The sequence below is a fragment of the Trichoderma atroviride genome, chromosome 4 (assembly GCF_020647795.1).
Source record: "Trichoderma atroviride chromosome 4, complete sequence".
In the NCBI taxonomy this organism is placed as follows: Eukaryota; Fungi; Ascomycota; class Sordariomycetes; order Hypocreales; family Hypocreaceae; genus Trichoderma; species Trichoderma atroviride.
Genome location: NC_089403.1, coordinates 350,455 through 370,924, shown reverse-complemented (window position 1 = coordinate 370,924; position 20,470 = coordinate 350,455). Strand labels below are relative to the sequence as shown.

General features: G+C 52.3%; 6 protein-coding genes across 6 annotated transcripts; 3 read left to right on the top strand and 3 right to left on the bottom strand.

Moving 5' to 3' along the window:
• Window positions 1-193: 193 nt before the first annotated feature.
• TrAtP1_007333 (uncharacterized protein) lies at window positions 194-3,533 on the top strand. The gene is made up of 2 exons (XM_014092976.2): window positions 194-2,457; window positions 2,507-3,533. The coding sequence occupies exons 1-2, from the start codon at window positions 224-226 to the stop codon at window positions 3,210-3,212; spliced, it is 2,940 nt and encodes a 979-aa protein (XP_013948451.2). The 5' UTR covers window positions 194-223; the 3' UTR covers window positions 3,213-3,533.
• A 1,856-nt stretch (window positions 3,534-5,389) lies between these two features.
• On the bottom strand, window positions 5,390-6,307 carry TrAtP1_007332 (uncharacterized protein). The gene is made up of 2 exons (XM_014092975.2): window positions 5,820-6,307; window positions 5,390-5,731 (listed from the first exon to the last, which is right to left on the bottom strand). Exons 1-2 carry the CDS (start codon window positions 5,933-5,935, stop codon window positions 5,461-5,463), a joined length of 387 nt encoding a protein of 128 aa, XP_013948450.2. The 5' UTR covers window positions 5,936-6,307; the 3' UTR covers window positions 5,390-5,460.
• A 1,081-nt stretch (window positions 6,308-7,388) lies between these two features.
• On the top strand, window positions 7,389-14,519 carry TrAtP1_007331 (uncharacterized protein). Its single transcript, XM_066113480.1, has 2 exons — window positions 7,389-10,174; window positions 10,253-14,519. Exons 1-2 carry the CDS (start codon window positions 7,918-7,920, stop codon window positions 12,640-12,642), a joined length of 4,647 nt encoding a protein of 1,548 aa, XP_065969566.1. The 5' UTR covers window positions 7,389-7,917; the 3' UTR covers window positions 12,643-14,519.
• TrAtP1_007330 (uncharacterized protein) lies at window positions 13,427-14,561 on the bottom strand (the record flags this gene model as incomplete). Its single annotated transcript, XM_014092972.2, has 2 exons — window positions 13,427-13,663; window positions 13,764-14,561. 2 exons carry the CDS (start codon window positions 14,559-14,561, stop codon window positions 13,427-13,429), a joined length of 1,035 nt encoding a protein of 344 aa, XP_013948447.2.
• Window positions 14,562-14,737: 176 nt separating this feature from the next.
• Window positions 14,738-16,417, top strand: TrAtP1_007329 (uncharacterized protein). The gene is made up of 2 exons (XM_066113479.1): window positions 14,738-15,108; window positions 15,182-16,417. Exons 1-2 carry the CDS (start codon window positions 14,910-14,912, stop codon window positions 16,186-16,188), a joined length of 1,206 nt encoding a protein of 401 aa, XP_065969565.1. The 5' UTR covers window positions 14,738-14,909; the 3' UTR covers window positions 16,189-16,417.
• On the bottom strand, window positions 16,418-20,359 carry TrAtP1_007328 (uncharacterized protein). The gene is made up of 4 exons (XM_014092970.2): window positions 19,848-20,359; window positions 17,496-19,730; window positions 17,301-17,425; window positions 16,418-17,186 (listed from the first exon to the last, which is right to left on the bottom strand). Exons 1-4 carry the CDS (start codon window positions 20,180-20,182, stop codon window positions 16,789-16,791), a joined length of 3,093 nt encoding a protein of 1,030 aa, XP_013948445.2. The 5' UTR covers window positions 20,183-20,359; the 3' UTR covers window positions 16,418-16,788.
• Between the last annotated feature and the right edge of the window lie 111 nt (window positions 20,360-20,470).

The following is a 20,470-nucleotide window of genomic DNA, read 5'->3' as shown; positions in this document are numbered from 1 at the left end:
AGCAAAGACCGTCCTTAGTGGAATTGACCCATTTGACCAGAGCCAAAGCTTTGAATTTACTAATAGACGTATGAATTGCCACTCATTTGATATGTCATCCTTCAGGGTAGTCAAATGAAGCTCTCCCTCGCACGTGATCCCGCGTACACTTTCGCGTTAGTGACGACATCGCTGTTTCTCATCTCACTCCAATCCGCAGCCCGTGAATCGCGTGTATTAAGAGATGCCTCCGTATGTGCCTCGCAAAAGGCTAAGAGTGTCCACGCCCGAAAATGCAGCCATCGAGGAAAAGACGGCCAGCGGAGTGAAATCCAGGGCGAGTAGCAGCCGAAGAAGAACGCTGTACGACGACCTGGATTCGTCACACACACCAAACGGTTCGGATTCACTGCTTCACGGTCTGGGGGGCGATGATAGTGATAGCCCTCTGTCTTCTCTGTCAGAAAGCGATTTCGAAGATGTCCCCATTGCGAAACAACTGAAGACGAAAAATGATGGCGATGCTGACGAGGATGACGAGGACGACGACATCGAGTTTGAGGATGTCGAAGCTCCTCAGCAGCCCATGACGGACGCGCCAGTACCGTCAGGCGACCTTGAGCTGACTCTGATCCGGGACACTCGAATATCTCTGACGAACCCCTTTGGTGACAAGAAGGGACCTTCAAAGCGAGAGCGGAAAGTCCGGAATGCGACCCATTGTGTTCACGTTCTTTGTCTTTTGTGGCACAATGCGGTTCGGAATTCTTGGATCTGCGATCCTGAAGTGCAAGCGATCATGGTTTCCCATGTCCCGCCTAGGCTCTGGGATGAAGTTGACCGATGGAGGCGTAATAGTGGCTTGGTAGAGAGCCGGCCGACACCGAAACCCAAGGCATCGGCGAAAAGGAGGAGAGGCACGAAGCAAGAGTCTCGAGATTGGGGCGAGGCTGCCCAGCGGCTTGAAGAGGGGGCTATCGACATGAGCCACGGCGATCCTCTGTTTCGATTTATGAAGTCGCTAGTCGCCTGGTGGAAACAGCGATTTCGAGTCTCGGCACCTGGCCTCCGGAAATGGGGCTACATGTCGCTGGAGCGTCTCGATAGACTCACCAAGGCGTATGTAGATCATGAGGACGACTATGAGGAATTTGGAGAGCGATTGGAAGGAATAGATGATTTTCGACAATGCGCCATCAACTGCAAAGGAAGTAGAGACGTCGGAGCTCAACTATTTACGGCGCTTCTTCGGGGCTTGGGAGTCGATGCTCGTATGGTGGCCAGTCTGCAGCCCCTAGGCTTTGGATGGAATAAACTTGAAGACGCGGATGCAGAAGAAGATGAAAAGCAAGAAAACACGCCTGCTAAGTCTACGAATAAGAAAAAGCTTGAGAAGAAGCCAGCAGCAAAACCCACGAAAAAGAAAATGGCAGAGAAATCAGCAGCCAACATCACCCTGTCACGGTCACGCTCAGCTCGTTCATTTACGAGGCTGTCTACTCCTCCAACTGAAGAAGCCGAGGATGATTTACAATTGGAATTCAAAGATACAGACGACGAATTTGTTGAGATAGATCTTACCCCAAAACCCAAATCTATGTATACGAAGAAATTCGATAACGACTTGGAATATCCACATTACTGGACCGAAATATTATCGCCTGCTACAAAGAAGTATCTCCCAGTCGATCCAATTGCAAAAGGAACCGTCGCAGTAAATAGAGACCTTGTCGAGACATTCGAACCTCGCGGCGCCAAAGCAGATCGGGCAAGACAAGTCATTTCTTATGTTGTGGGCTACTCAGGAGATGGAACCGCGAAAGATGTCACCGTACGCTATCTGAAACGACAAGTCCTTCCTGGTCGAACTAAAGGCGTGAGGATGCCACTGGAAAAAATTCCAATCTACGATCGCAATGGAAAAGCAAAGAGGTACGAAATGATGGACTGGTTCAAGACGGCCATGTCCGGATACAGGCGAGGAGACAAGAAGCATCCCGTGACGGAAATCGATCAGCAAGAAGACGCAGTAGACTTGAAGCCGGCGAAAGCAGAGAAGAAGGAGGTAAAAGAAGGCGAGGAGACACTGCAATACTATAAACAGTCAAAAGAGTTTGCGCTGGAGAGGCACCTCAAACGCGAAGAGGCCCTAAGACGAGGGGCGGAACCAGTCAAGATATTCAAAAATAAAGGAAAGAGCGGCAAAGCCGAGGAAGAAGATGTTTATTTTCGACTGGATGTTGTCCTTGTCAAAAGCGCGGAAACCTGGCATAAACAAGGCCGAGCTCCGCTTGCTGGTGAAGAGCCGTTGAAGAGGGTCCCGTATCGAGCAGCCACGTTGAACCGGAAAAGAGAAATATTAGAAGCCGAGGCAATGACTGGGCAAAAAGTCCTGCAGGGGTTATACAGTTTCGACCAGACCGATTGGATCATACCGCCGCCTATCAAGGACGGCGTGATTCCGAAGAACGAATACGGGTATGTGTGCCTTTTAATCTACCAAGCTCATGTACTAATATTGATATAGGAACATTGATCTGTTTGCTGAGCACATGTGTCCTGAGGGAGCTGTGCATGTGCCATTCAGGGGCGTCGGTAAAGTTTGCAAGAGGCTTGGAATCGACTACGCAGAAGCTGTAGTAGACTTTGAATTTGGCCACAGAATGGCTGTCCCCGTGATCCAGGGAGTCGTTATTGCGCAAGAACACCACGACAGAGTGATGGTCGAGCTAGAGAAAGACGAGGCTGAACGAGTCAGAAAGGAGGATGAGAAAAGACGCAAAGCAGCACTTGGGAAATGGAGAAAGTTTCTCATGGGAATGCGCATCGTGAAGAGGATTCGTGAAGAATACGGCGACATCGATGAAAGCGTATCTGTGTTTGGCCATTCTCGGAGCAAAATGCAAGTCGATGAACCACCAGCGGCTCACGACGAAGAAATGGCCGGAGGATTTCTTCTAGAAGGATATGAGGAAGATGGCGAGGACCACCGGGCGCACGAGACGTCGAACTTCTTTCCCTCGCTCGAAGAGGATGATCATGGCGGAGATGGAGATCTCGTTATGGAAGACGATGGCGGAGCTGGCACTAGCGAAGCGCAGACCGAAACGGAGACGCTGGTGGAGGCTAAAGGGAAGAAGCCGGTGGCGCCCAAGGGGCGTAAGCCACGAGCAACACGGCAGAAGAAGCAAGTTGTTGATAGTGAAGATGATGGCGAGGACGATGAATGGTGAGTTCTGCAATGTTTGGGTATGCTTTGGGATATTGAACTACATTATGGTGACGGGACATGGAGCGCGGCATCGGTTTTATCACGGAAATGGCAATACATGTAAAAGTTGGTAGTCAAGCCACGATGTTGGCGAATATTCTGGCTACAGGCTATGGACTTGATATACCTCGAGCTTGAAATTGCTAAGAGCAAATAATTGCGTCAAGAATCTTAAAATGGAGAATCTTATGGCAGGAGGCTTTTCTATAAGCTTCGTGGTGCGGTGCTCCACCGGTGTAAATTTACGCGTACTACCCTCCACTTTCACGCTTTGCGGAGCACCATCTTTTTCTAGAACTTTACTTTATAGAGAGAGATTTTTTTTTATACTGCAAACAGCCTGTAAAGGCAATTCCATGACTGCATGGATAAGGATGTCCAAAAGTAACAAGAGTCAGCCAATTAGCCATGTCAAGGTCAACCAAAGCCAGATCGTCTAGATTACTTGTCAAGATTAAGGTTCAAGATAAAGTACCTTGAGGACTCAACGACGTTGGGGAGAAACAATAATGAAGAAGCCAAAGGTATGTAAAACTCTTATGATTGCTTAAAAGATGGGTGGAATTCAGCTCTCAGACAAGGAGATGAAGTTATGATCCAACACATACAACTCAAGTAGAAAAGCTCTGTATATAACTGTAGCTAAACAAGGTAGCTTCACCATGCATTATAATATCATTACTACTGCCAAACTGACTTGGAAGTAGCATCAGTAGCATCAGTAGCAGCAATGGCTGAAGTGCTGCATAATAGAACTGGGGCTGGATCAAACTTCTCTGTAGAAAGGGTCTATAGTTGCTTTTGCCCCAGCTGAATGCATGGGCGCAGCTTTCATTACAAGAATGAAAATACTATTGTCGACATCGATACCGTCGGCATGGATTATAGACATTGATACATAAATCAATAGTATCGATGTCGACAACAGTATATTCCTCCTTGTATCCCTCCCAAGACGCCACTTGGCCCATTTTCCTTTCCTTTTTGTCCTATCCACTCTGTTCTATCAAGGGCCTATTTTTTCTTCTCAAAGCCTATCTAGTAGTTTGGTCATTTCAAACTCTATAATGTCGTTACTTTCAGACGGGCCGAACAAGGTTCGTCTCCTTTACATGTATTCTAGCGAGGCTATTTTTTTGTATCCACCCTCAAGCCGCAAAGCTGCAGCTGATTTCTCTGTGTCTGGCGAGCATTTCCTATATAAATGGCTCATTTTTCGCCTTCTCTCGCTGGTATATTCTTCTCATACGAGTCCTTAAACATCCTCAACCGTTACTGGGCACTGTCGGTGTTCTAGTAGTAGTCACCCAAAGAAGTGACATTCGCCGATCCAAGTCCGTCATGACTTTGTCCACTCCTATCCTGGTCTTTTTGGTGTCATTGTCCGAACCGACGCCGGAGAAAGTTTTCGGCATCATATACCTATCAATCATTCTCATTTACTGCCTCGAGATTCAACGCCTCGCCGAGCAGAGAGGGGATATCAGATGCGTCTTCTACCTCTTCTGCGTCTACCTCTGCTTCAACTTGCGCTACTGTATCCCCCACGCCTACATGTTCTATATGAACATCCTCCGGTTGGGCCCTGCGAATTTAGATCCAGAAGATATCGAATTCCTTTTTGCTCCATAGACTTGGCTTTCTCACATATTCGTACGTTCGATATGAATACATACAGAAACGAATTGCTCAAGAGCACTCAACTGCCACGGTGAACTGCTTGCGGAAGAGCACTTCGTTGGCAACGATGATGCCTTCAAAGGGGTCGTCGCGCGAATTCTCGCTTTTGGATATTTATGGGGGCTAGTAACACAGCCAAAAAGTTACTGAAGAGCAAATTTCACCCTTTTATGACATGGTCACTCCTCAAATCGTTTGGGATGCTTCTAGTGGGGAATAATTCGCATTCGGAAAATCTTGCCATGAGCCTTGCAGCCCGTGTCCGAGATGCTTATCGGTAAAAGGCCTTGCAAGTTTTCCCAGATATCGCCCTTTGGTATCTGGAAGAGGATATACGTGGGCGCTGATACGACGCTATTGGCGCCATCAAGCACGCCCACTGGCCTTGCGGAATCGAGAATGGAATACGCGAGATGGAGAAGAAGAGAATCGGTATTGATAGTTTATATATGGAATATGGCACATTTGGATTCCTTGATTCAATGCAATATCTAGGAAGCTTCTATAGGGAATATATTTAATCTTTTTGACTATCGTCCCTTGCCAAACATTTCGTGCCATTTGCCCCTGCTCCCAGTGTTCTTGAGCTGTCCGCTTGCAGCAGCAGCATGTTCAGGCACAAGCTCCAGCTCAACAGTCTCGTGGATGGTGGAGATGGCAGCTATGCCTTGATTTGATGCCGTAGATGAGTCCAGTGGAGAGAGCAGTATGACGGAGTTTGACGTGTTTTTCTGGCGGAGAGAGTAGGTTCTGTCGGGAGACTTGAGGAGGGCTGAGGTCTCGGAAGATTCTAGGGTGAGGCTGGAGCAAGGGAAAGAAAAGAAAAAGAGTTGTGAGTAATAGGAGGTTTCAAGATGAGTGAGAGAATAGACAGCGGGGAGAGACATACACTGGAGGATTATCGGATTCGAGGAGAGATTGGAGCTCGGGGGGGAGTTCGATGAGGCGGTAGCCGATGTCGTCTGGTTGGTGGCGGAGAGGGATTTTGAAGTCGGTGCTGGACATTGCGACTTATGTTTTGTGAATTGTTTGAGGTTTAAGGTTTGTAATTATTATGTATGATCACGAGAGAATAAGAAACAAGGATCAGTAGGGTTGGAGTTAGGTATCTAGTAGAAAGTGAGAAAAAGGGTTTAAATCTTTGGTGGCCCTAGCGTTTGGTTGCGATGAGGAGATTTTATGATGATTTTGTGCTGATGAATTCAAAAACGATGAGATGAGACTCCAGGTAGATTTGTGGATGTATGTGAATCAGTGAATAAGTGAGTCTGTCATAAGCTGGGTGGATGAGATGAGGTTGGAGATGTTTGGAAAAATTATCGATAACTGAATGTACGTCATGTAATGTGCGTGCACAGCTAGCAGACAGTTCAATCCGTTGGAGCTGAAGAGAGCACTGGAGCAGCAGAAAAAAGGGCGCCAACTGCGGGGTCCAAATCTTAGGCCCAGGCTGCGAGTCAGCAAGCTACAGTGGGCTTTCATTACCCAGAACGGGTACTAGGCGCTAGCAGCTCCATCACGGGCTCGTGCCTGTCCATCAATCGATAGCTCCAGGTCCAAATTTGAGCTGGAGCTTCAGGTGCTGTGCCGCCCCTCATCCCCAGCGGTTATTAGTGAACGGCCCAGCGCTCTCCAGCTCTCCAGGGCTGTCAACCGGCCGTTCCAGCGGGGTCTTTAGGGGACCAAGGGGGCCCCTGGACGTTTCACAAGCAGCTTGCCTTCATTATAAAACAGCTGGGGGGGCCCCGGCGCAGAAAACGCTCAGGGGACCCTCCCCCCTTCTTAGGCAAATCAGTCTTTCAGCTGGCATCAGTTCGTGTTTGCGGCGATGGAGATTGGAGATTGGGGACTGGGCGCTGGGGATTTTCGGGGGGGGGCGTGCGTCGAACAATTTGGTAGGCGCCCGAGAGCGGTATCTATTTTCGAGCACCTCACCTCATCTCATCCTGCCGGGCTCGAGCAATAGAATATTGCCTGCATATTACATATTTCTCATATGCCTCCTGCATAGGGCCGTAATGACTAGTGCTGCTTCCTGGATAGTTTAATCAGGTCTTGCGTAAGACTCGGCCTTGTCCATTTTCTCATGTTCAATCTTATTTCATTCTTCTCGTGAGCTTGGTCCCGGCCGCAGGGATCACCGAAGCCTTCTGGAAAAGGCTCCAGACAAATCTGTTTGGCCACAAAACAAACATACATTTGAACTCTATATTCAACAAGCCCGAAACATTCCCACGGCAACCAGCGTGTTTAGGGTGCGGGAACTAAGCTTTGCAACTAACTTCTCAACGCCTTTTTGTGACTCTTTTTCTTTACTTGGACTCCCGCGTTTAAACTCTTTGACTGAAGAAGCGCTCAAGCCACAAGCGCCCCAAAAAAGCCTCTGTTTACTTTCTGCCGGGACCTAAAGAAATATAGCCTGCGCTGGGCCCACCTCGGCTTCGTCTCCCTCACCCCTCCCCATGCAAATCAAAGGAAGAGCAGAGCAGAGCAGCAGAGCCAGAGCTAAAGCAGGACGCAAAGCCTTGACTCTTTTCTGTTTCTGAAGACGCATCTCCAATTCCGCATTTTCTCCATCCCACATCGCATCACGCAACTCACACGCTCTTTTTGCCGCTGATCCCCGACTCCCTTTGCGGACACACAAAGACGAATCGCCCAGACAAAGACACGAAACAGCCTAACGATTACGATTTACGGCGAGCAACGAGGGATCGAGGGAGACTGGGCAGCCCCCATCGCCATCCACCGACGACGCTGCAAGGGCAGCAACGCCTGCCGCCAGCCCTTCCCTGGACACGAAAAGAAACACGCTCTCAGCCTCGACGCAGAAGAAGAGACACGACCACGCACGTCAACTTGAGCCTCGACGAACACCGCCCGACTCCAGCACCAGCATCGCCAACCGCCGGGCTATGAGCGCCGCTGGCCATTGAGCCCTCGATTGAGACCTCAGGTCCGGCCCAGCCCCCAACGCAGAGCCCGCCATGGTGCGTGTCACGGACGAGCTGGCGCTCTCGCCCGAGCACATTGCTCTCTACCACGCCGCCGACCCGCTGCTGGGCCAGCTGCCCGTCCTCATCTTCCACGGGCCCTCGACCACGGCCAACTACACGCTCAACAGCTCGCGCGTCCAGGTCCACGTCTTCACGCCCGCCGGCTTCCAGAGCTTCCCGCGCATCACCATCTCGCCCAGCTCGCCCTTCTACAGCGTCGTCAACCACCTGCCGCGCGAGTTCCAGGGCGACGAGGTCTACCGCGGCCTGGCCTTTGGCCTGTTCCGCTACTTCAAGGAGCTGCCCGACAATGTCAAGGCGCACCTCAAGGCCGCCTACCCGCCGCCCAAGGGCAAGCGGCCCAGCAGCGCGCCCGCCCTCTTCAGCGAGCAGCATGCCGCCGACCTGGTCAAGGAGATGGTGCGCAGCGAAAACACCGCCGACGTCGTCGCCACGCTGGACGAGGCCCTGCAGACCCAGCACGTCAACAACGTCGACATCGACTTCATCCTGCCGCCCGGCTCCATCGTGCCGCAGTCGGCCGAGCTCGACGACATGCCCGACGACGAGGACGACATCATCGACCCGACGCTGCGCCAGTACGGCAGCTACACACCGCTGGTCAAGCTGTTTGGCGAGCCCGTCTTCCTGCCCACCAGCAAGCTGCGCCGCGCGCCCTCAAAACCCACCCCGCTGAATCGCAACAAGACCTTTACCAAGGACCAAAAGATGGAGCTGCGCATGAAGATGAGCGAGCTCGTTGACACCGAGGAGCGCTACGTGCTCAAGGTCCAGGAGCTCGTCAAGACCGTGGCCAACGACTTCCGAAATAACGCAAAGAAGCGGTCGGTCGAGAGTCTGAGTCCGTCCGAAGAAGAGCTGGAGAAGCTGTTTCCCAAGTCGTCAGATGGGATTCTGCAAGTAAACTCGGCCTTTATCGAGGAGCTGCGCAAGATTATGAACGAAACCGAGGAGGACGCCGTCAAAGACATGGAAAACCCGACGACGAGTCTATCGTCTTCGATGAGGGCTGGCAACAATGCTGCCCCCAAGAAGGATCCGCTCGGCGCGTTGGCCATGGCCAAGCTGTTCCTCGAATGGTTCCCCAAATTTACCCAGTGCTACCAAGACTACATCAAGGCGAGTCAGCACTTTCCGACACTGCTGAATTCATTCCTAGACCAGCAGTCGAGTTTCCGACAGCGAGTGAGCAGAGCCGGCGAGCAGACGATTCGCTCGCTTCTCATTGAGCCCGTCCAGAGGCTGCCGCGATACAGCCTGCTCATCGACCAAATCATCGCCTCATTACCCATCACGCACCCGGCGCTGCAGCCCATGCTCAAGGCGCGAGACATCATCACCAACATTTGTTCCATGGATGACCCCCTGCCAGACAAACCTCACATCGCAAACCGCCTTCGAAATATGGTTGAGGCGTGGCCCGCAGATCTTGAGCCTCAGGGCCGCCTCATCCTAGCTGCTGACTTCTTAGAACTCTCGCCACCGTACCAGGCCACAATCGACTCCGACGATGCTGGAATATTCCTCTTATTCTCCGACTACATCGTCATGCTGAGGAAATCTGGCGATAACAACATGACGGGGCGCGACTTGCTTCGCGAGATCGACAAGCCCTCGGCGGCAGAGCTGCTCATTTCCATGACGAATGCTGCCGGCGGTCCCAGCCATTACGAGTTCATTTTCACGGGCTGGCATCATCTCGCAGATGTTCGTTTTACGGAATCGGCCGATGGCCACCTCATCTGGATGACGTCCAGCGCAGAGATGAAGGGCATGCACCCCGGAGAGCACAAAGTTCCCAAGGCCATCACATCACGGTGTTTCCTGCTGCAAGAAGCCTTTGAGGGCAAAGCCGCAAAGTGGAGTGAAGATGTCGTCAAAGCCAGGATCGAGGCACGTTTCCCCGAGGTAGAGAGAGAAGATCCTAGCTGGACCCTGCGATCAGTGCGGATGCCTGAAAACAACCTGGGACTGCACGCTGCGTTATTCCAAGAAGGAGCTGATCAGCTCATCGAAGGCCGACGCGAACCGGCTCCTATCCGAGTGGTGGTCGACCATGAAAAGGGGACCAAGGGTGCTCCAGTCGGACATTATGGCATCGAGATTGTGATTAACGTGACGAGCAAGAATATGAAGAAGATTTCTCTGCTCACGGTGGGACTGAATGGGAAGCAGTACCAAGACGACGTGGCTCTGGAGGATTTCCTTCCCACCATGTCAAGACGAAGTAAGCCCTTTTTCTCTTATCAGCCCTTTTTTTTTTTTTCATTCTGCTTTGTATTTTTCATGCTAACCCATCCTCAAGTCATGCAGCTCTTGAGCGTCCAGTTCAATGTCTCTAACCGGGCCCTCACTGCTCCCATGGTTTCCTACCACTCCAAGATGCTGCGCACCCTGTGTCTATCCAACCGCGCTGAAAAGACACGATCCTTCCTGGCGGCGTCCCCTGTCAAACTCTTCACCAGTCTATGGAGCGGCTCCAACAACGCTTCCGAGACTACCCTTTCAGAGGCCAAACATCCACACCAAGCCTCTATCCAGCGGGCCGACAGCCATCACTCCATGTATGGCTCCATCAGAGGGAAGAACAGCACCAATAGCAGACAAGCAGTGGAAGAAGTGATGCCGGAGAATCCTCTTGTTCGACTGGAGCAGACGTTTGAGGCCTTTACCACTGCTCTTCAATACCGCAAGGGCTCCATCCACGGCAGAACATTGTTACACCGCGCTTCGGCTGACGAATTGCTTGTCAATGATTTGTACAATAGGCTCATTGAGAATCCGCAAGAGGTGGAAGTGGCCAACGACGTGGGAACTGAAGTCGTCTTTACGGCATTTGAAAACTTCCTCCACATTGCCTGGACTGAACAGATAGGACCTGTGACGACCATCAAGATGCTCGACACTCTGCAGGAGCGAGCCAACAAGCGTGTCCCGGGCGAGTTTGCCGACTTTGTCAACTTTTTGTTCAAAGAGCTGGCTCCACAGAATCGAAGAGCGTTTACAGCACTGATTAAGCTGCTGGCCGACCTGCTCGATGGCTGTAGCAATGACAGCGATCGTGGTGCGCTGACGTTGGCGTTTGCAGAGATGCTCGTTACCGACGGCACCGCAGCAAATTACATCAACTTATTGGATCGTCTAGTCGATGATTGTGACAGGATATTTGGAGAGGCCACGTACGCCGGCTTTAGTCTAGCCGAGCTGCAATTGATGGAGTCGTTCCAGACGCGCAGTAGTGGCGGCGTCGCGAGCGGCAACAAATCTCACCAGGGCTCCGTGACATCCAACACATCTTCGCTACGCCGCAAGTTTGGCCTTGACATGCTGATTCGACAAAACTCAAACTCCAAGGAGGAGCGCACTTCTGTCTGGCGGAGTCTGGGCAAGCATCGAAACCCGGCCACCGGCGAGAGCGCGAGCATGTCTAGGGCGACAATGCAGCAAGCTCTGCGCCAACGGTCAACCGATGACAACATCATCCACAAGAGATTTACTCTGGGCAGGCCGGGATCCGGGGATAGGCCTCACGTAGCTACTGCCTTTGAGGACCCCGTGAGACCGCCCAGCAACCATCGCATGGAGTTTCCGCTCGACACCATTGGAGAGCCCGCGTATGAACCGTCGACACCCGGAACACCCAGGAGGCATCACAAGAGGAGAAGCTCCCTGTCTGATCTCAAGTCGCTGATAGATACGACTAGCATTGACGAGGATCGAGAGGGAGAGGAGAGGGAGAATGCGCTGCAGCCTCTTCAAAACACAAAGGAGACGTCGGAGAGGCTCAATGGTAGTCCCAATGTGCTTTCTCCTTCCAAGATGCTCAGTCCCAATGCGTCACAGCTCCTCCGGTCGCCCCGACAAAAAGAAAACTTTTCAACCACAGATATATATGGCAGCATACGGGGATTGAGAGCGGCGTCACCCATCAAGGAGATCCAGGCCAAGCTGGAACAGGCAATGCGGGGAGAATCTCCAAACAGGCAGGATCCACCTCCTTCTAGGAGACCGAGACCGACACATAGCAAAACTCTATCGACGTCCAACATTCCAACGCTGCTGCCGCCGCGGCCGATCCGGCCAGGAAGCTCATCCGGCGAATCGCCGAGCCGACAATCTGGCAACGGCGGCAACGGCAGTCCTACGCGAACTCCGGCACAAAAGCTCCGTCTGCAGTCTCCTCAGAAGCTGCGGGAGAGGCTGCAGACGGAGAAGACTGCTGTGGGCGAGGTGGATGCCATGCTGCAGTCAGAGCTGGTCAAGATTGGTGAGGAAATGGCCATGGTCAATAGTGGTACCTTGTCCGAACCCCAGACAATCAGTCTGCAACGGTTGTCTCAGTCAGTAGCATCGCTGGAAGATCGAATGCCGGTGGTGATGCAGGACCTTCAGGATAAGCAAGATGAGCTGCAGCGGGATGTGGAAATCACTCTCAAGACGACAGAGTCCAAGATGCGCTCCATTGATCAGCTGCACAAGGAGGCCGTGGCAGAGAATGAGCTGCTCTATGAGCGATTCAATACCGAGCTGGCGAAGATTGTCAAGGCCCTAAAGGGTAAGGGCAAAGAAGACAAAGAAGAGCTCATTGTCAAGCTGAAGAACCAGGGAGAAGAGCTGGCGAGGATGAAGAAGGAGAATGCAAAGTTGAAGCGTGAGATGATTAGCCTACGGGCGGCGCTGAAGGGGACAGAGTGAGTGGGGAAAAAAAAAGGGGTGTGTGTTTTTGAAGATGAGATTTTGTGACATTTCTCTTTTCTGCTTCTTGTTTTTTTTTTTTTAATTGTTGCCAGGGTGGCGGCTTTTGATCTTCTCTTTCTGGGTGTTCTTTTAATTTTCTATGATGATGGATGGCCATGGTAATGTCGCCTTTTTTATAATTTTGCTTCTGATGTTGTATTTTTCTTTTTTTTTACACTTTTTTTTCTTGTTCTCTTATAAAATTTCTTGTAATAGACGCAGGACGATGGATGGTTGGATGGAAGGTACGGGATGGAATGGGATGATGGATTTCTTGATTGACTGAATGGATGGATATACAAGCTGTATAAAATACCTAATCTGACACAAACAGAAAAGAGAATAACTACATTTTTTTTTCTGTAATAAAGAATGGAAGGGAGGGGGTGAATGGAAAGGTAGAGAAGGGAAGAGGTTTGGGGGATTTTGAAAATGAATAAAACGTGTTGGGTTTTTTTTATGGGGAGTCTTGGGGAGGTGATTTCTTGATATTCTTCTGTTGTTATTAACCCTATGAAAGGGATTATAGAATGGGATAGCTTCTTCTGCTTGTGGTTTCTGAGTGTGGATAGGTAGATGGTATGGAACAAGTTTGAATGAAAGATGTTGTGGAGTATAATCATTAATTTCTTCCGAGTATAATCATTAATCGTTTTTGCTCTATTCCATCCTTTTCCCTTGGTATCATTTTTCATTGCCCTCTCTATCCATTATTCATTATCCATTACCTTTATGACTATCATCAAGGGATGCTCCCAGATGAGGTGCCCGTTACAATCCCGCCACTACTAATATTAGAATTATGCACAACTTCCGGCTCCGGCGAGCCCTGTTCGAGCCAGCACTCGAAAAACAGCGGATCTACCCTCACGGAGCGGACGGGCTTTGTGGCGATGCCCTTGAGAGATTCGCCTTGGTGGGGTTTCTGCTTGGTAGGGGGTTGGAGATTGGGCTCTGATGGGATCCATGGCTGGGGATGCTAGAGATGATTTATTTGTTAGTTGGGGGGAGCCTTTTTTGCTACGGTTTGCCAGGACGAGCATTGCTGCGTCTTCCTGGTTTTACTTGTACATGCTTACACCAATAGGGGCTTCAGCCTCGTCTCTCAGCTCCAGGGCGAGCGTAAATGTGCATCCTGGCGGCAGCTTCTCGGCGGCCTGCGCGGCATAGGCAAGTCTCTGCAGCGCTCCTCGGAGGGCTTCGTGGATGTCGGCCCAGTTGAGCGCATCTTGCACCTCGGCGGCGGTTTCTTCGTCCTCGCCCTCTTCGGAATCGTCGTCTTGGTCATTGTCTTGCTGCTGATGCGAAGTCGGTGCTCCCGACTCCGCTGCTGTTGCCGCTGCTGCGGCCTCATCTTTCAGATTCCACGCTGGGAAGCGCTCCACGTCAAAGACCCATCGTTCGCGGACTTTGCTGTCGCTGCTGTGCACGACAAAGACGATGCGCCTGGCGGTGCCGGCGTTGAGCTGGTTGGAGATTGCCGAGACGGCGTCGTTGATCCAGGCGCAGACGGCGGGGTGGCGGGACTGGTGCACGGCGAGGTTGAAGGCGCGGGCGGTGAGGAAGGATGTCGGTGGGTAGAGGCTGCGGTGGTAGAGCAGAGAGTGGATGGCGATGGTGAGGAACGAGGTGAAGGTGGAGAGGAGGGGCGCTGCGGCGAGGAGGGGGGAGGGAGAGGGAGGGGGAGGGGCCTGCAGAGGGAGAGGAAGTGGGCGTGGAATGGGCTGGATGGGGCTGGTTCTGGTGTTGGCGGTGTGTTGGCGGCGAGACTGAGGCTGACATTGCGTCGTGATGGCCGAGCTTGTGGTGTTTTGGGAGAAGAAAGCGAGGGAGACGTGTTGGGCGTGTTCGCGTTGATGGGCGAGACGCCAAGTCATGTGATGGCCTTGAACTCAACTGACGACAATCGCCAACAGTGCTAATACAGCTGGGCACACAGCTGGACAGTCCACTGGAGCTTCGAGCGACCCCGCCTGTAGGGCTGAGCTCTAGCTGTAGAAAGAGCTCTTGCCGAGGCAGCAGTGGCAATGACGCATCATATCATCCCGGGTTGGACTTCTCCAAGCTCAGCGTCACTTGAACCTGCATATACATCAACTCCAAAGTGCTCCATGCTACGCATCTCATCCCATCAAGAATATCCATCGTAAAAGCTTCACTTTTCTCTATAACATACTACCAATCACCTTTTACTGATACACATCTTCATCATCACCATCATCATCATGGGTGATACAACAGCTCCTCCACCTCTCAGCGTCAATGTCGTCCTCATGGCCATGGCAGACGCTCTGCCCACGCACGCCCGAGGCGACGAATCATCCGATCTTGCGTCATCCTACGAGGTCATCGCCTTGCTCGTCCATGCATATTTCGCCGCTCTCGATTTCAGGCTCTGCGGCTTTGACGAAGATAAGCAAATGCGTATGTTCTCACCCAGCCTAATTGGCATCGTATATACCCAATGCCAAAGACACTCACCAACACGTTGATGTAGCTGAATGCGCTTCTCTCGCCCCTCGTCTGCCACCCCAGTGGAACAACGGCTTCGGCTCTCTATCCTTCGTCTACAAGCACAAGCAGTCCTCCATGACATTTGTCGTCCGCGTCGATCGCATGGGCTCAAAGGTCGAGATTCGGGGCCTCGCTGTCGGCGCCGAGAACATCCATCGTTTCGAGTACACCGTTCGAGACATTGTCCAAGCTTCTAATCTGCCCCTACGCATCCCCCTCGATGCCCGCGGAAACGAAGACCGGAGCAACCTCCCCGATAAGCTAAAGAAGCTCTTTACTTCAGACGGCGCCATCGAGCGCATCTTAAACGACACTAGAGTACAAATCGTGCAGAAGTTGATCCCAAGGCTGCAAAGGGAGGGCTACGTCGAGACCGAGGATGCCGAAGCAAATGCCAGAGGCGAGAGACGCGCGCAGGAGGCTCGCGGCGATCCCAGCCTTCATCCCTGGGGACCCAGACCCCCAATCGGCCCCAGTCCAGGACAGATGCCAGGACAGATGCCCTATCCTCATCCTGGACTGCTGCCTGATAACGCTCGTCGACGACCTCCGCCCGCTGATTTCCCTCCTCCTGACTTTGAAGACGAGCACCAAATCAACAGCCCTCCTGGCCGTGTCATGGGCGGGCTGAGGATGCCTCCGAGCTACATTGGCCACGACGACCTCAACCCTCCTGGCCTTGGGCCTCACGATCCGTTGCGAGGCTCATTCGTAGGCGGAGGTCTCCCCCGCCCAGGCGGCTTCTCAGGAATGCACCCTACGTTTGACGATCCGCTATTCACGGGCGAAGGCGGGTGGGGAGGAGATGGTCCGCACGGAGCCGGCTACAACCCGCAGGCTCCTCCAGGGGCTAGATGGGACCCGGTTAATCCTGGTGAAGGGCCGAGATTTCCTGGTTCTGGAGGACGAGGTGGTAATAGGGGAGGATATAACGGAGGAAGAGGAGGATTCGGCGGCTATGGTGGAGGCTTTGGAGGTGACATTATCTAAACCAGAGCTTTATGCTTCCGTTTGTTTTTATTTTCTTTAACGAAGTGTATGATGGTTATGAATCGAGTCTGAGTGTACGAGTATCAACGAAACGTTGAATAAGATCCCAAGGGGTTCGAATGACAGCAGAGCTAAGAATATCCACCATTGAATTAACAGTGGACAATTGAATTACTCAATTCTTATTTTATCCCAGATAACCAGTTATACAATTTTTGCTCCATCTCAAATTACCAGCGAACCAACACTTATATGTCTTATTCTCTATACTATCAAAGGTATCTATCGCCACCCGCCACTCTACCATCGTTAATGCTTTCATTTCAATCGTAATCTTTTAACTTATATTTCCTCTCTTTTACCCATCATGTGGCTTTTTTTGTTTTCTCTTCCTCTTGAATTGATTAAACTTCTCTCTCTCTCTCTCGCATTGCTGTAAAGACAGAATTTCCCCTCCCAAAGAATATTTTTTTTTCCTGGCCCACCTACCCAATATAGAATCAATCAGCATCACACCATCTTCCGCAGGGCCTTCTCCCGAACAGTCACTCTTGTAACCCTCTGCTGAAGCAGAATCGTTTCGGACATGGCGCGGCTCTCCTATTGGCTTGCAGCATTGGCCACCTCGTTCAGCTTCGCCTTTTCGTCGTTTGTTAGCATGTTGTACCACTCCTGGAAGTTGGCGACGTTCTCGCGGCCGCAGCGGATGAAGAACTCGGTAAGGTATTGTTGGGTCTCGTCGTCGCGCTGTCGTGCGCTAGAATCCATGCCGTAGGCCATGAGTTCGGCCTTTGTCGCGCCCAGGGAGAGGTCGAGCGTATCGTCTTCGTCTTCCCACCCTTCCTCCTCGTTGTCTTCGTCATCGAACTCTGCAGAAGTGGTGACAGCGGCAGAGGCGGCGTTCGCAGCAGCTCGGGCGCCCGAGGCGGACAGGAGCTCCTCGATCAAGACCTTGACAATCTTGAGAGTCGCAGGAATGATGGTGTACTTGTCGGGGTCTATTGTTTCAGTTGGTGGCTTATTAGTCTCTTGGTCTTCACTTGTGTACTGGTGGTACAGTCGGTCCATGATGGCGGCCGTACTGTGAATACTGAAAAAGTTTGTTGACGTACTCTTCTTGGCGCGGGATCGGGTCTTGATCATTCCGTCGTCAGCGCCGACAATTAGATCGCCCTTGACCGAGGTTTGTGCTACTCGAGGGTCGTTGAGCGAGTAAAGCTTCGACAACGCAATGACGCTATCGACGCGTTAGCAAATTCCACATCTATTCAAAGCAGGGCCCGGTGTGTAGATTTTTTTCAACGAACTTTTGTCTAATCTCATCGTAGCCGGCAAAGTTGACGGAGTTTTCGAGCCACTTGGCCAAAACAACTTGAAGGCCGCTCTCGCCGTTGATCTGGATCTGGCTTAGGAACTCAACAACATCTTGCGCACCGCCCAGGGACAGTCGCGCAAAGACAATGATAAGAGACTGGATGAAAGCGGCGGCCTGCGCAGTGGCCAGTCGATTAGCAACAGCCTGCAGAAGCTGTGGCAAGAATGGTCCCAACCGTTCCTGTCCAGCCTTCTCTACCAGTTCAGCAGCCAATCCTCCAACCTCGGAGGCAGCATTGTCTTCAATGGAAGGACCCAAGAGCCGGTCAATAATGTGCAGGCAGACTTCCAAGCCAGATCGGCCGTTGGAGTCGTGCCAGTTAAAGACCTGCTGGTGGTCGTGCACCAGAATCCACTTGACTGCCTCCGATCCAGGTCGCAGAACGTCACCCTCGGTCGATTCCATGAGCAGACGGTTGAGCTTGGGGAGCGCAGCAGCCACGAAGCCCTCTGGGAGAGGCTCTGAGGCATGCTCTGTCAAAACGACCAGCAACTCTGTTGCGACCGTGACAAGAGGGTTGTCCTCTGTGAGGTTGGCCACGTCAAATGCACCAGTCAGTGTTGGCAGAATGCGAGCGCACAAGGCAGCATATGAGGAGGCGCCTGAGAGACTGCCGACAATATCCTCAAATGCTTCTGTGACCAGCATTGTGACTTGGAAGTTGCTGGCTCCCAGCTTCGCCAGCAGGAAAAGGAGATCCACGGACGGAATGTCGCTAGAGATGGCAATCTGGCTGTCCATGCCAATGGCGGCTCGGAGGGTCTCTGTCAGGGTGACGAGGAGCTCGTCAGCCGCTTCCATTTCCTCCGGGTCCTTGCCGTTCATGTAGGCCTGGATAGAGGCAATGATGGGCGTTTGGCGATCAACGGGCACACGTCCCGAGTTGATCAGACCTTCAATGGCCTTGATACACGCGACTTGCACAACCTCTGACTCTTCGGTGGTAATGGAGTGCACGATGCGATCAACCAGGTTGGGCGGGGTCTGGTGCGAGCGGCCAATGATGCCACCCACGAGATATCCTCGAGCACGCAACAGTGGCTGCTTGGACTGGTTGATGGAAAAGTCGACGAGCTCCAGGTATGCGCTGGCGACAACGTCGGGGAGAGGCTTGCTCAAATCCTCAAAGTCGCTGACGAGCATGACGAACAAGTAGAGCGCCGCCTCCTGGCTTCTCCATGCCGAGGGGCCCTCGCCCGGGAAGAGAGTCTTGGTGTATCCAAACAGACCATCGACCGTCTTCTCGTTGAACCACTCGCCCAGCTTGATGAGAAGGTCACCGGCAGCAGTACGAGCAGTGTAGTTGGCCGTGACCGATGTTTCCTCTGCCAAGTACAAAGAGCAGTCAAAGTCCCAGAGCTCCTGCTCCTCGCGAGTCACTCGAGAATATCCAACAAGCATCTTCATAAGGTCCATCATCCAGGGGACTTCGTGGCCAGAGGCATGGGCCTGCAGATGGCTGTCGAGCTCCGCTTGGACGGGGGGTGCACGGAAGCACTGGTTCAGGAAGTCAAGCTCCTCCAGGATGAGAAGGTCGAGGGTATAGGGGAGGTTATCTGAGTCTTCCAGGCGAGACTGCACCTCGTCAATGATGTAGAGTTGCTCGTAAGCGGCTTGCATAATGCTGAGCTCTTCCCACACCGCGGTGAAGAAGATGGTGCTCTGGGGGAGAAGGAGGTTGGGAAAGACTCTGCGAATCCGAAGGAGAGTCTTGACGACTTGCAGCTTGAGAGCAATAATGCTATTCCAGGCCTCGGGCTGGGCGCCAGAGCTGGAGTCGCCTTCCGGCAGGCGGCCCTTGAGCACAGCAATGAAGAAAGGGTTCCACTGTGTCAGCAGCTCCTCTGCAAAAGACTTGACCTCCTTGTTCTCGTCCTTGACCATGTTCATCAAATCGAAGCATCCTCGGAAGACGGAAATTGCAAGCGCGCGCAGCATGGGCTTTCGGTTCTCGTTGAGGGCCACCTCGGTAAGCGCCTTGGCAATGTCTTGGGCCATGGAGAAGAATTGATCCTCGCTCAAGCTTTCGTCGACCAGGTCGCTAAGCACCCTCAAGGCTCCGTGGAGCTGGGCATCGTTGCCCGTCGGGATAACGCCGAGGATGGTGGGCAGAAGGGCGGGCCATTGCTCGGGAAAATCGTGGATGGCGACCTTGCCGACAGCATAACTAAAGTATGAAGAAACCGTTTAGCTTCCCATTTCTTAAACCCGCATATAGACTCGATGTAGGCTTCGAACAGGCTCTGAATCGAGGCAAAAGCCACAGTGGTTGAAAGAATCTTACCTCGCTGCGATCTTGACTTTTCTGTCGTCCTCGGGGCTCAAAGCCACCTCCAGCAAGGTCTGCTTTAGGATCTCTCTCGCTTCGTCGGAGATGGGGATCTGGGGCTCCTCGTCCAGCTCCTCGACAGACCAATTCTTCTCGATAAACAGTCGCAGCGTGCTGAGAGCAGACTGTCGGATGGCCGTGTCGATGGACGAGTGGGCGGCGATGCGAGCAAGCGAGATGGGGAAGGCAGGATTTGTCTGGGCTCGCTTGATCTCGATTTCAGCAGCTTGGCGGGGTGCTTGTTCGGAAAGCTGAGCGTTGGCCAGGAGCTGCGCCAGTTGATCCTCCATGTTGGGCGTGGGCGATGGTTAGGACGAGCAGTTCTGGCGCGAAGATGGTGTTGGATGCGTCGTCCTTGGGCCTCGTTTTCTTCGGCCTATTTGCTTCGTCTTTGTTGTATTATTCCAAACGCGGGCCTGCAAATGAGAGACGCTTCATGCCAAAATTGGTGTTTAGGAGGGGAGATTGATGGTGGGGGATGAAAAGAAAAAGGTGGGGTGGTGACTGGCTGCGCGTCTGTGGTTGGCTGGCCGCCGCCAAGAAGCGATAAGACGCAGCTCTCGCGATAAACACGTGTA

Coding starts and splice junctions, on each gene's coding strand:
- TrAtP1_007333 (XM_014092976.2), top strand. CDS start 224: ATGCCTCCGTATGTGCCTCGCAAAAGGCTAAGAGTGTCCACGCCCGAA. Junction 2,458..2,506: donor ATTCCGAAGAACGAATACGG/GTATGTGTGCCT, acceptor ATATTGATATAG/GAACATTGATCTGTTTGCTG.
- TrAtP1_007332 (XM_014092975.2), bottom strand. CDS start 5,935: ATGTCCAGCACCGACTTCAAAATCCCTCTCCGCCACCAACCAGACGAC. Junction 5,732..5,819: donor GAATCCGATAATCCTCCAGT/GTATGTCTCTCC, acceptor CCCTTGCTCCAG/CCTCACCCTAGAATCTTCCG.
- TrAtP1_007331 (XM_066113480.1), top strand. CDS start 7,918: ATGGTGCGTGTCACGGACGAGCTGGCGCTCTCGCCCGAGCACATTGCT. Junction 10,175..10,252: donor TCCCACCATGTCAAGACGAA/GTAAGCCCTTTT, acceptor CCCATCCTCAAG/TCATGCAGCTCTTGAGCGTC.
- TrAtP1_007329 (XM_066113479.1), top strand. CDS start 14,910: ATGGGTGATACAACAGCTCCTCCACCTCTCAGCGTCAATGTCGTCCTC. Junction 15,109..15,181: donor TGACGAAGATAAGCAAATGC/GTATGTTCTCAC, acceptor ACGTTGATGTAG/CTGAATGCGCTTCTCTCGCC.
- TrAtP1_007328 (XM_014092970.2), bottom strand. CDS start 20,182: ATGGAGGATCAACTGGCGCAGCTCCTGGCCAACGCTCAGCTTTCCGAA. Junction 17,426..17,495: donor TACGATGAGATTAGACAAAA/GTTCGTTGAAAA, acceptor ACGCGTCGATAG/CGTCATTGCGTTGTCGAAGC. Junction 17,187..17,300: donor CCGATCCCGCGCCAAGAAGA/GTACGTCAACAA, acceptor CTGAAACAATAG/ACCCCGACAAGTACACCATC.